At 38.1% G+C, this 14184-nt stretch overlaps 1 protein-coding gene across 2 annotated transcripts in view; it reads right to left on the reverse strand.

Annotated features, from left to right (window-relative positions):
- The window catches only part of gsap (gamma-secretase activating protein), a 63147-nt gene that overhangs the window by 31820 nt on the left and 17143 nt on the right, over window positions 1-14184 (reverse strand). Inside the window, exons 18-24 of one of the 2 annotated variants that reach the window (XM_055231975.1) lie at window positions 12046-12115; window positions 10227-10306; window positions 10029-10109; window positions 9917-9949; window positions 8123-8248; window positions 7364-7419; window positions 6069-6100 (exon numbers count right to left, since the gene is read on the reverse strand). In XM_055231975.1, the coding sequence (XP_055087950.1) occupies window positions 6069-6100; window positions 7364-7419; window positions 8123-8248; window positions 9917-9949; window positions 10029-10109; window positions 10227-10306; window positions 12046-12115 (478 nt within the window). The remainder of the gene's footprint in view (window positions 1-6068; window positions 6101-7363; window positions 7420-8122; window positions 8249-9916; window positions 9950-10028; window positions 10110-10226; window positions 10307-12045; window positions 12116-14184) is intronic. The other variant, XM_055231976.1, reaches the window with a different exon arrangement.

The raw sequence follows: 14184 nt of genomic DNA on the forward strand, positions 1-14184 counted from the left end.
GTTAGGAAGATTACATGGCAAGTGTCTGTTCTCTTTATTTTTATCATCTATATGCGATTTTCAACTCATCGATGTTATTTTATTATCTTAAAGACATGCTCACTACCAAAAGAATGTGTGTCAAGTGTGGGATGTAAATATAGAATGTAATTGTTTTCCCAAGAAAAAAATCTGTGTACATATACACATACATTATATATATATATATAGTGGGTACGTAAAGTATTCAGACTCCCTTAAAGTTTTCACTCTTTGTTATATTGCAGCCATTTGCTAAAATCATTTAAGTTCATTGTCTGTCCTTATTAATGTAAACTGTATATCACAGTCTAATGTAAATAAAAACTGAAATATCACACGGCCATACATATTCAGACCCTTTGCTCAGTATTTAGCAGAAGGACCCTTTTGAGCTAATCTTTTGGGGAACGATGCAACAAGTTTTTCCACACCTGGATTGGGGGATCCTTTGCCATTCCTCCTTGCAGATCCTCTCCAGTTCTGTCAGGTTGGATGGTGAACGTTGGTGGACAGCCATTTTCAGGTCCCTCCAGAGATGCTCAATTGGGTTTAAGTCAGGGCTCTGGCTGGGCCATTCAACAACACGGACAGCTAGCTCTAAGAAGGGTTCTGGTCATCCCAAACACCTTCCATTTAAGGATTATGGAGGCCACTGTGCTCTTAGGAACTTTAAGTGCAGCAGAAAGTTTTTTGTAACCTTGTCCAGATCTGTGCCTTGCCACAATTCTGTCTCTGAGCTCCCCGGGAAGTTGATTTGACCTCATGATTCTCATTTGCTCTGACTTGCACTGTGAGCTGTAAGGTCTTATACAGAGAGGTGTGTAATCAAGTTCAATCAGTATAATCAAACACAACTGGACTCCACTGAAGGTGTAGAACCATCTCAAGGATGATCAGAAGAAATGGACAGCACCCGAGTTAAATATATGAGAGTCACAGCAGAGGGTCTGAATACTTATGGCCATGTGATATTTCAGTTTTTCTTTTTTAATAAATCTGCAAAAATGACAACAATTTCGTGTTTCTCTGTCAATATGGGGTGCTGTGTGTACATTAATAAGGAAATAAATTACCTTAATTGATTTTAGCAAATGGCTGCAATATAACAAAGAGTGAACAATTTAAGGGGGGGGGGGGGGTCTGAATACTTTCCATATCCACTGTAAATATATAGGTCAGATCTGTGTTGAGGCGATCATACTAATGTTTTGCATGTTTTGCAATGTTGTATTTAAGTTTTATTATTACATTTTTTTCGGCAATTAAAACGTCTGTAAATGAATAACGAAAGATAGACAAGTCTAATGACATACTGTGAAACATTCAGCAAAGCAAAAACATTCCACGGAGATAAGCAGATGTCAGAACCACGATGAATAGTTACACAGTGCACCTTTACAAATCTTCAAATAAATAAGAAACAAAGTGCCTTTTTAAGTATTTTTTGGCACAGCTTTTATATTCACCTAAGAGTTGTGTTTTAAAAGATCTTAAATTGTAGCTGCAAATGCACGTGGGACATCAGTCACAGAAAACATGCTTACTCCAGACGATGTATTTCTCCCTTGGATCCACAAATACACATCTTTTGATCACTTTCTCTACGCCAACATGCACCAGGCGGTTCGTTTGAAGCTATAATCAAGTCTGTTTTTTCTGAAATATAAAAAGATCTTAAAGGAATCAAGAAGCTGACGGTACTGAGCAGTTCAAAGATACTGCATATTTTTTGACAGTTAACTGATGCTCATGATGTATGGGTGTACTGACGATGCATTTACTGACATGAAACCATCACATGTTAAAATCACTTATTAGACATTTTATTTCAGTAGGTTATGTCAGGTATGTATGCATGGCACTACATCATGTTTTTGGGAGATTATTGACAAGAAACATGCAGATTTTACAATTATTGACATCAAAGAGCAGTTAAATGCTTCATTTTCTTTCATTCACATTGTCTAATAGATCGCCATTCCTCTAGTTTGAGACCACCTTTATGAAATCACTTTCATACTTTCTGAATGACAAAGTTATGTTATTATGATATTAACAGCCTGAAAGAAACAGCACTTTACATCTAGGTTTACCTTTCAGAATTGAAAATTTTTTTGATGATTTTTTAATGGTCAATTATTCTTACTAGTGACCAAAAAAATAAAAATAAAATCATAATTATCAATAAATCTTGACATGCCTAATGTATGTAAAATGAAAAATAAGGTTGTTTTCAACATAAAAATTGAAGGGCCATCTATACTTTAGATGACATGTGTCCAACTCAAGGACCGCGGGCCAAATGTGGCCCTCAACAGGGTAAATTAAAAGGTATGATGATCTTAAAATGTCATTTTTATCAAGAGATATGCTGTTACACAGCCATATTTTTACATCTATGCAAATAAATATGCAATATTTGTAACTTGAATAAGTAATAAATGCAGAAACAGTTAATTAACAAGTTAAAAAAGTAGTTAGATGTATTTTACATCTGGCCCTTTGAGAACAGCCATTTTGCTGATGTGGCCCTCGATAAAAATGTCATTGACACCACTGCATTTATTTGTTATGATTGACTTTGTTGTCATGTCATTTGACCTTCAGCTGCATGTCTTGGACACTTGAGTGAAGAGAGGGGCAGAGCGGTCAACTGATCACCACCTGGTGGTGATTTGGATCCGCTGGCAGGGGTGGAAGCTGGACAAACCTAGCAGACCTAAGCATTTTATGAGGGACTGTTGGGAACGTCTGGTGGAGCCCTCGGTCTTCAAGTCACACCTCCAGAAGAGTGTGGACACTTGTAGTTTTTGGTCTGTGGTGCTTGTCGTGGCGGCAAACCCCGAACCCAATGGTGGACACCAGAAGTAAGGGATGCCGTCAGGCTGACGAAGTAGTTCTATCAAGCCTTGCTGGCTTGAGAAACTTCTGTGGCAGTACCAGCAGGCTAAGTGTGCTGCAGCTTGTGCGGTCAGAGATGCAAAAACATAGGGTTGGGAGGAGTACGGGGAGGCCATGGAGATCTATTGGTTGGTCTCAAACAATTCTGGCAAGCCATCTGAGACCTCAGGACGAGGAAGCAGTGCTTCAACAACACTCTTTACAGTGTGGGTCGAGACCTGCTGACATTGACTCTACTTTGAGGATCTCCTCAATCCCACTGTCCGGCTTTCTGAGGAGGAAGACTGAGGACTCATCCATCACCTTGCCTGAAGTCACTGAGGTGGTTGGTAAGCTCCTCAGTGGCAAGGCTCCAGGGGTGTGAGAGATCCATCCTCAGAATGTTAAGTCTCTGACACTCCTCTGTTAGACTGCGTGGCGGCTGGGGACAGTACTTCTGTTTAAGAAGGGAGACTGGTGTGATCCAACTACAGGAGAATCACACTCCTCAGCCTACCTTGTAAGTTTAGAAAATCCAATCGACAGTTGAACCTTGGATTCAGGAGGAGCAGTGTGGTCTTTTTGGTCCTGGTCGAGGAACACTGACCAGCTCTATATTCTCCATTGGGTGCTTAAGGGTTCATTGAGTTTGCCCAACCAGTCCACATGTGCTTTGTGGATCTGGAGAAGGCATTCGACCTTGTCCCTTGAAGTCCAGGAGTATAGTGTCCGGGGCCCTTTGATAAGGGCTGTCCAGTCCCTGTATGACTGGAGCAGGCGCATGGGTTTGCATTGCCAGCAGTAGGTCAGACCTGTTCCCCGTGCATGTTGGACTCTGCCAGGGCTGTCCTTTGTCACTGGTTTTGTTCATTATTTTATGAACAGAATTTCTAGGTGCACCACAAGGTCCACAGGATCTCATCTCTGCTGTTTGCAAAAGATGTTGTCCTGATGGCTTCATCGAACCCCAACAAACACATGCTCAAATGTGCTCAAATGCTCAAACTGAAGTACAGTACAATTATAGCTTGCATGAGAGCAATAAATCCTCCAACTAAAGTAGTCCTGACCAGGCCTAGCTCAAGATCTGGAGATGGGTCCCTGAGTTCAGCACTGTGCCACCAAATGCTCCTGATAGGTTACCTTAGCAGCACTGAAGAATGGGTCATATGTATGGGTCCAATGTAATATACCTTAATCTTAAACTTTGAACAATGTGCCCGATCACACAGACCTCCTTATATAATTGACTAGATGTAATTCTACAGAGAACTCTGTTCAGACAAATAAATATCTTCAGAGCAGTAAAAACAACACAAAAAGGTTGAGCAATAAGTATTGGCTTACTGAGACGCATTGATTTATCATTGCTGTGAAACAAAGGGATAAAAGCACAATAGTGTTTTTGAGTCATAATTCAAAGTGAAAGAGGCTGCAGGGCTTTGAGATCATACAAGACACTTAAAGTGTACATGACAGATAAGTAATGTCACTAACTTAAATTTTAAGTTACTAACAACCTCACCTAGTTTTCCAACTGGGAAGTGAAATTGTAAGGGAAAAGAGAAGTAGATGTGACGTACATAAAGTTAATTCCATAACTGTTACTGTCTATACTGAACAAGGGCCACACCTTGTCTAATTAACATAATTGTTATGAGTTGACAGATTGTTCAATTAATGTTTAAACTGTCAGAAAAAAATGTGTCCCTGTTGTATGAATTTGTCCCTGGATTTTCCTTTTTTAGAATTAAGCAGTGCTTCCTGAAATTTTCAAAATTTCCCAGCTTTTTTCCCCCACAAACTGCCTCCTAACATTCTGGAATAAAAAAATGAATAAGTTAGGGACAGTTTTGATTGTTGGAGTAATTGGATGCTTAGTACTGGTTAAGATCCTGGCTGAGGTGTGATTTAGTGCTAGCTTTGTGGTTTGAAACAAAGGGATCAAAAGCTGTATTGTTTTAAGTATGAAGAAAGAGTCTAGGCAGTGAGATCATGCATGCGAATGAAGTTTTAGTGGCTGACCCAACAGTAACACAGCTGCAATGGAGTCAAGAGATACAGAGCGAGAGGGTAGGGAGGCAGAAAGAGAGGGAGCAAGAGATAGACAGAGAGAAAGAGGAGGATGACACAGAGACATAGAGAGAGAGAGGGAGGGGAATAGGGAGGTACCGAGAGGGAGAGCAAGAGATAGAACAAGAGAGAGAGACTGGGAAGTACCGAACTGCACGTGTTACATAATCCTCACCTTTGCTGTTTCTCAGATAGTTTTACTGCATTTCTACCCACTCGGGCCCTCTCTGCACTCCGCTCTCCCTCCACCTCTTCCTCCCCCGCTCTTTCTCTATATGATGAATTAGCGTGGAGTGTGTGTGCTACCCAATTCTCCAGTGAACCCCAGGAATGCCATCTCAGAAGATCACATAAAAGCGAATACAGTGCACAGTCCCTTAACACAAACATGCCTCTCCTATCTACGGCAGTCCCAGGGCAGGTCTCCATTCTTTATTAAGTGGAGCCTGAGTCTGAGCCTGACTGTGCACCTGAGCAAGCACAACACACAAGTACACACAGATATGGCATAACATTATGACTACCAGCATCGATGTTCAATATTATGCAGTGACTATTCGAACCAGTTTCATAAATTTAAAACAATATCCTATCTATATCCTTGCAATAAAAATGTATTGGCTATTTAACAAAACCCTCAAATTGATGCCATGATTAAGACAGTATTTATGTAATTGTCAGTGATTATCATTATCATGTTATGCTTGCTTTTTAAAAATGTCCACATTTTTTAAGGTTGCCAGATTAATTGAAGTCAAATTGAAATCACAGCAAATACCAATTAGGAACATTTAAAGGCAGCAATTATTTAAGTAATATTATAATTACCAATATAAAGGTCTAGTTTAGACCTTCACAAACAAATATTTTTTTTATATGATTAGCTGTTAATATTTTACTCTTCTCTCAATGTCATTACCTCATTTTGTGTTAAAAAAACTTAAAATAAAAAAATTATAATAATGTACCGGTATTGTATCCATCACAATCGCAATACAGGAAAATCCCTACTAGATTTTTTTCCCCAAGTCATACCTACTACAATGTGTTTAAGACATGCAAAAACTGTGTGTGGAGTGAGAGTGATTTCTTACCGAGACTCCATGTGTCCACCATTGAAAGCACTCTAGAAAACAAAAACACATAGATCTGTGATTAGTACAATCCCTGCAGCCAGTATTAAAATAAGAGCCTTACTTTTATGCTTGAGCCCAGGCCATGCAAAGCCCCACTACTCCTTCAGCACAGAAAATATATCAGAAGTGTAAAAGGTAAAATGGCCTGGAGGAAGCGGATTATCCAGTGAGACTTGGGTTTGATGGAGGTTCAAACTGGACATTGGTGACTGGTGTTGAAATCACAGGCTATAATTGGCTTTTGGATGTCCTTTCAACATGAAAATTCTACATTAAAACATAAGAATATGCTGGTATCATGGCGTTTTTCATTAGATCAATAAAATATATTATCAGTTTACTGTAGTTTATAAAGGCTTGTGGTTAGATTTTCATTACTTTACATATTATGAAATGTTCACATGCATACCAAAATCTGATTATTATCTGATTTCTAGATCTTTAAATTAAATGTAAACTGTAAAATCTGATGTAAGTAATCATAGAGGGACCATGTTCAGGAAGAAATCATGTTGTTTAGCTGTTTAAATGTCATTAATAGTCTTATAAATTCAAAAAATCAGATAATAATCTGATTTTGAGTGTGCATGAAACGCCTCTGTTGCCTATGTTAAGTAAATGCATAAAATACTTACTAGACTTACTAACACTAGATCTGTGTTATTTCTATTGATGTGCACATTGTACATACTACTCTAAATCTGCAGTTCTATCATATTGTGGTTATCAAACAAGGAGAGGATTACTGACGTGGAACTTACAAGGCTCCCAACAAATATTTAGTAACATTACGAGACAGTTTTCTCTTTTTGTTCTACATTTATTGGACAATTTGTCAGGGCATTAGCACAGATTGTATTACTGGTTTATATCTGAGAAAATAAAACGTCTTCCATAGATTAGTTGGGATTTAGGCTCATTATAGTGTGGTATACCTGATAGCTGAAAAACTTATTTTCTGCTTTAATTAGAGGCTAAAGTGCTAAAGCTGATTTATCAACTGCAATGGGAAGTATAGAGTCGTAAATTACTTGTGTTTGATCTTACACCCAAAATCACGAAATCAGCTTGTAAGAAGTTAGTATGAGGTGTTAAAATTATGAGATACACTGTTAACTATAATAATGCTATTCAGTTATTGTGGCTCCCGATTGGAACGGAGCAGAGCAAAATTGCAGTCTGTCCTCCTATTTAGTTTTACGTTGGTCATAGCCCTAAAGCCCTGATGATAGATAGTATTAGTATAGACCTACTTCTTTGTGTTCTCCTCGATGTGATTGGTGTGGCTCGAAAGTCTCCTGTTTGACTTCTGAAACAAACAACATTATTGACTTCAGTTACAAATAAAGCTTGCAAAAGAGAAAAGGTTCTATATTGACTGAGTTTCAAAATGTCAAATATTGTATTGTATTGTAGAACTGTTTAGTGAGGTGTACTACTGTGGCATGCTTTTTTATTATTACATTTTAGTTACAAAAAGTTCAATTGTGAACAAAATACAAAATTATATTTGTGTGTGATTATATACTTATTATTAGGTATTGATTAAGTCTTATTTAATTTGCCCAGAGGGAAACCAATTGTACATGTTTTAGTTGTAGAGGAAACATCCAAACGCCACACAACGCGGGATCTTTTCTTGCTTTGAGTCTGCAGTGCTAACCATTGCGCCACCATAGTTCGTTTTGTGTAGTTAATTGCCATGGCAACGGTTCTAATTTTTCATATCTCTGAAACCCATGGGTAAATTCATTAGTAACAGTTCGGATAACAGCATTTACAAATGAACATGGGAACTGCTACATTTGGGAGTTTAAATGTATTATGGTTAATTAAATAAAATACTATATTGGGACGTAATATGCACAATTAAGCATAACATATTTATCTAATACCTTAGAGGCAACTGGATATTATCTCTGTGATCTGAATTTCAAGGACAAACGCATATGCAAACAGTAAAACATTTTGATCTTTATCACCGTGACCGTAGAGTAAATGGGGGCACAAACCAGCAGTCTGTCCCACTCGGCCTGGACATGTGAGGTCCTGTATCTGGGGTTGGGGACGGCCTCCAGGTATTTTGTCCTCTCTGTGTTCCACTGCAGCTCGGACCAAAAACCCACGAGACTGCTGGCCTGAGAGAGGGAGAGAGGGAGGAGAGAGAGGGAGTGGGAGAGAGAAGAGAGAAAGAGAGGATAAGACAGAGAGAAGAGAGGGTGGGAGGGAGAGAGAGGTGAGGAAAGAGAAAAGAAAAGGCAATGAGAGGGAGAAGGAAGAGGTTATGGGCATAGGAGTGGAGAAGAGAAAATATGGAAGAGATACATAGTGAGAAAGAGGGGGCAGAGAGAGAGAGAGAAAGAGAAAGAGAGAGAGAGAGAGAGAGAGAGAGAGAGAGAGAGAGAGAGAGAGAGAGAGAGAGAGAGAGAGAGATATAAACAAACAACTCAGTGACACAGCAAGGACACTGCTGCAAAAACAATGACGAGTAATTAAATCTGGAGAGTGGACTGTTACTTAAAGAGTGCATTTTTGAACTCTAAAATAACACAAGCTGTGGGCATTATCCCAAAAGGCACCATCGGGCCATATTAAAATGTACTGCTGACTGTATATATAGCTATATTGTTTCATAAAGTCCATGCAAATTAAAAGTGTTGGCTATTTGAGAAAGGGGAAAAATTGCAAAATCATTAAAACACACAGAGCAGCCTGATTAGTCAAATGATTCATAAACAAAGTTAAACACACCTGAACATGCAATTGTTAAGGGGATTATGAAATTACATGCACACAATTATAAGTGAAATGTGGTTCCTATGCTTTACTGCACCCAGTTTGCAAAGAACCATTGTCTACACCAGCTACTTTGGGCTTTAGACGAGTACAGCATTGCCAATAGAAAATTAGGGGAAGGGGAATCTTTCTAACACCAAAAAATATCGTTACTAACTATGTAAAATGTTGATCATAAGATGCTTACTGGAAGAAATAGGCCAATTGATTAAACAGCATATGTCTTGCGTACTAGGTGACATTTTACCAAAAACATGATTTAAAAATTCAACGTGCTTAAAAAAAAAATCCAGATTAAAAATCTCTCACTTATTTTAACAGAAAACATTACAGCTACACCATTACCACTAACATATAAATAACTATCTTTGTCTATTTTTAAGGTTATGGCAATGCATCAGAAATATGTTTTTTTTTAAAAGGAAATATTTGGTTGAGGTTCAAGTATCATGCAATTGTGAATGGACTTTGAAGCTAACCACAAAAAGTATGTTTTTGAGCGGGAGTGGTAGCTTTTTTGTAGCCTTTTCAATAGGTGTAATATAGGCAATACACTCAATATTCTCATTTTGTGTATCTCCAAAACAACAACTGCAATATTAGCCATCAGCAGAACAAAGTGCTTCACGTAAGAGCTAAAAAAAATAAAAAATAAAAAAAACACGATACATGGGCAAAGAACAATAAAACACCAAAATGTCTTGTCTTAGCTGGTACTAAATGCCAGGGAGAAAAGGTGAGTTTTCAGTGTAATCTTAAAACTGCATTAAAGACTGCATTAAAGACCGTGGAACAGACTTAAAGTCTGTTCCACGGTCTGGGTGCTACCACAGAAAAGGCTCTGTCACCTCTGGTCTTAAGCCTCATCATCATTACAAATTTCCTTATTCATTGACCAATTAATTTTAAATGTGATTTGCATGGATTCCTTAGTAATATGTGCAAAAGGTATAACTAGTTAATCAAAAACGATAAGCATGCATTGACTTGACTCTCAACGGAGCACCAACCCCACTTCTTCTGCAGCTGTGGGAGTGCGTCTGCTAATTAGATGAAAAATATGAGCGTGGTAAGTCAACTCAATAATACAATATAGGCATTTATTATAGATGATGTTGCTACCTTGATATTGAAGATGGTCTCGGTGTGCAGCTCAGTGAAGCACGTTACTCCAGGGATCACTAGCAAACTCTTTGGTATGTCCTGCAACACAGCAATACTATTGGTCTGTCATCCATAAAAAATACATGCACATTTTTAGTATTCAGGGCCATATTGTCTATAGATATCTGGGTGCTTGGTATGTACGTTTGTAGGTACCTTCTTGTCAAACACACAGGAGTAGGGCAGGATTTTGTCCAGGTTCAAAGATTTCTCATAACATATTCTGTACAAGGAGGCTGTGGGCGGAGAGGACAGGCAAGGCAAATTTTAAACAATCATAAGAAAAGGAAAGTAATGCATTTTTAATCAGGACAAACATATGAACATCTTTACATAGAGCGCCTAACCATATTAAAATGCATACTACAATTTGGGACAACAAGCTAATTCATGTATTATTCATCGATTTCAGCTTATTCTTGTTAGATGTTTTAATATGACTGGAGTCTTCTGCAGCAAGTGGCCATAGGTAGTTACTTGGTAGACTGTGAGTGGTCAGTTAGCTGCATGATTATCAGAGAGAAAAAAACTTCTCCAGTTCACAATAATGGCACAAGGTTAATGTATACTTTATTGCACTGTTGGGATATTTGAGCTCTTCCCCTGTATCCTTCAATGCGTCTGGGACAATATGAAAGAAGAAGAGGGCACTCACAGAGCAGAGCCCATCTCCAGATCATGAACCAGATTCATTGTGAGCAGTGTGTGATGATGAGTTTTCCATTGCACTGCTGTACCAAGGACACCTCCATTCTCTGTCCTTGTTGACATTTCTTTTTGGATAGCTCAATCAGAGGTTAAAATACTCCCTACAATGGAAGAGTGGCCGGACCGAATGGACAATGCTATCAGTGTTCAGTGTACGAGTGCAAAAGTTTAATGTGATAGAAAGGGATGTCATAATGAAAAAAAACAAAAACATAACATAAGACAGTATCAGCTGGGCTCTGTAAGGCCCAAAGGAGCGGTGTATTCATTCTGCAGTGTGTTTCAGGTGTGGATATGCATGTTACCATCATTGTAGTGAGGATGATAAATGGAAAAGTTTGCATCCGCACTACTTCCACAGTTTAAGAGGCATCTAGCTGCTGATTGGCCGTTGTAAAGTGGATTGCAAGTAATAATTATATAATACTAGGCCTGTCACAATAACACAATTTGAAGTGCCATATACTCATTAAGTAAATCTAAGTGATAAACGATAATATTGAAATAATTTATGCCAATGACTCGATAACCCAAGAGCAGATTTAAACCACAAAAGCTATTCTAAATCTGCAATACTGTTAGAAAATCATGACCTGCAATAAATAAATTGCAGAAAGAAACACTTTAGTACTTAGTTTGTATCTGTCATGAGTCATAAAAGTGATTTAGTCAACCTAAAAATCATCTTAAATCTTACAATATAGCCAAAAAATGACAAAAAAAGTCTCCAGTAGTGCAAAGGAAATGTACACACAATAAATATAGTTTGAACCTTATAATATAAAGTTTTGGAACTGAGAGCCAAATTGGGATTTACTGACAGAAAACAATCCTGTATCTAGCTGGACAATTATGTAATTTTGCATGTTTTAGGTTGATGGGGACAACTGAAGTACCCACCTAGACACAGGAAGAACATGCAAATTCCACACTCAACCTGGGAATTGAACCCAGGACTTTTCCACACTTAAGGGCTAACTGCTCTGCTACGAGGGCTAAACAGAAAATGTACGTTCTTCTATATTTTCCCTACTTCTTAGGAATGCAAGGCAGGCACAGCAGGCATAAAATAAGCCGTTATAATCCAATCTGTTTACAAGTATTCAAGGCCCCACAATAACTCTATTTTAAACTACCCTCTCTGGAGTGGAGTCGGTGATGAGAAATTTAAGAGCCAAACAAAGGCAGTAGTAGAGTAAAGTTGTGAGACACATATGGAGATAAAAAGACAGATACTCAGAGGAGAGTGCGGACTGTTGGGACTGACCTAGAATGAACTCCTGGATGTGATCAAAAGACTGGAAGGTGCTCACGCCATCGCACAGCCATTCAATAATCTGGGAGGAAAGAAATGCATTAATAGTTTAAATGGGAAGATTAATGGGGTGCTCTATAAGCCACAGGAAGAGGTGCTGCTAAAAGTGCAAATCAGAACAGACCAATCTTGTTACTGTAGAAAATCTAGAATATTCAAACTAAAGCAGATACGCATAGGAGTATAACTGCTACTATCCTTTTTATGCAGATTTATTGTTGCTACTGCTGCTACTGCTGCTACTGCTGCTACTGCTACTGCTACTACTACTACTACTACTCTGCTTGTCATTGATACTAACACACTACCGCACTAGTAATGGCAGCACCGGGATGTTCTTATTCTTATGTGAATGTTTTTAAGCTGTTGGCTCCACCAGAATTGCCCCACAGAGATCAAATAAAGCAATTTAATCTACTACTACGAGGGCTGTGTGACATGCAAAAATATATTATTGATTTATATTATTACAAAAAACAGAAGTTGCTTAACATAAACGAGATACTTTTAATAATTGCCATTAAAAATAGTCACATTTTTTTCTCTGTCTGAACTCCAAACCACACTAGTGAAGCAGTAAAACTAGTAGTAGTGATAGTACTTGTAGTCGCAGTGGTAGTAACAAATGTAGCAAACGGTAAAAGGTAGTTGTTAATTTGAAAACGACTGCTTTATGACAGATTCATAATAAAGGGCTACTCAAGCATGTGTGAATGAAACAAAACACAACTCCAGGTATGTTTCTGATGGAGTAACAACATTATAACTTGGCTTAAAAGTCACACGAGTACATTTTGCGTAATATAGGACCTTTAAAAAAGACCGAAGCTTATCTATCATTGACCGTGATGACTAAAATGTGATTGAAATTAGATTAATTGCACAGCCCTGCCTACTACTTTTACCATTTCTACTGCTATTGTACTATACTGCTGCTAGTACCACCGCAAATTCTGCTGCACAACTACCACTGCCTTCCCACTTTTGCCTCTAAATGCTCCAAAACGTGCTTTCTTTGTTGTGTCACTTGAATAGGTATCCCGTTTTTTTTATTTTTCATCACTAAAATATGATATAAAAGTAGGTTGATTTGTGTAAAATGTTCAATGTTCATGTGTGGCAACAAGTCAATACTGCACTGATTCTCTTGGGGACTTTAAAGCTGCTTTGTAGTCCATATAGAACTTATTTGCTGTCAGCCCCATGTAAAATAATAGACCTCGAATGAAGATGGCGGCGCCCACGGCAAGTTCCCGGAATAAGGTGAATAGAGAACTGAAACAAAAGCGGGCTACAAAGTTCATTCTCGTTCATGTGATATTAAAATGTCTAGTTTCTCTTCTTCCTGAAACAACCCAATATTGAGCTACTGATACAGTCATTTACTACAGGCAGTTAAAGTCAGCCCTGTGGACATAATGAGCATACTATCAAAAGAAAAAGTAAATTTGCAAGAGATGGAAAGGTTCATTTACACAGCATTTTCAAGTTTCTGGTGAACAAAGCAAAATGTGCCAGCAGCAATCCTGTTTCTTTTCAAGTCACTGATTTTTAGCCACTGGCCTCATTTAGAGCTAATACAAAGGACACAAAAAGCTACACTCGATGTTCAATTTCCCCAATTCTTTCTGCACTAATACAACCAGCAACTCACTTGACCTCTCATTGAAGAAAATATGGGCTATTAAAGCAGTGGTGACATCTTTGTTTACTTCAAAATGTGTTTGTAACAACGAAATAATGGCCCGGGATTGACTGTGTTTGATGTCATGTGGTGTTATTCTTCACACACTTCACAACATAATTTTGTCAGTGCTGCTTTTAACTCATCATTGACCTCAAAAGCATCTAGATTGAAGACCACAGCTAGTAATCAAAGAGGAAAAATTACAACTTTAATAAATGCAAGAGAAATAGACAAATTATATCTACCTATATAAAGACAGGTATAGTCAGTTTGTTACATTTTTTGTGTCTATTATCACTCTAATAATAATATTTTTGTACTCAACCTACCATTACTACTGAAATTGCCATGGCTAGGGCTATGCTACTGCTACTACTATTAAATAATAATAATGCATTCATCTT

Source organism: Periophthalmus magnuspinnatus, chromosome 23 (genome assembly GCF_009829125.3).
Source record: "Periophthalmus magnuspinnatus isolate fPerMag1 chromosome 23, fPerMag1.2.pri, whole genome shotgun sequence".
Taxonomy (NCBI): Eukaryota; Metazoa; Chordata; class Actinopteri; order Gobiiformes; family Gobiidae; genus Periophthalmus; species Periophthalmus magnuspinnatus.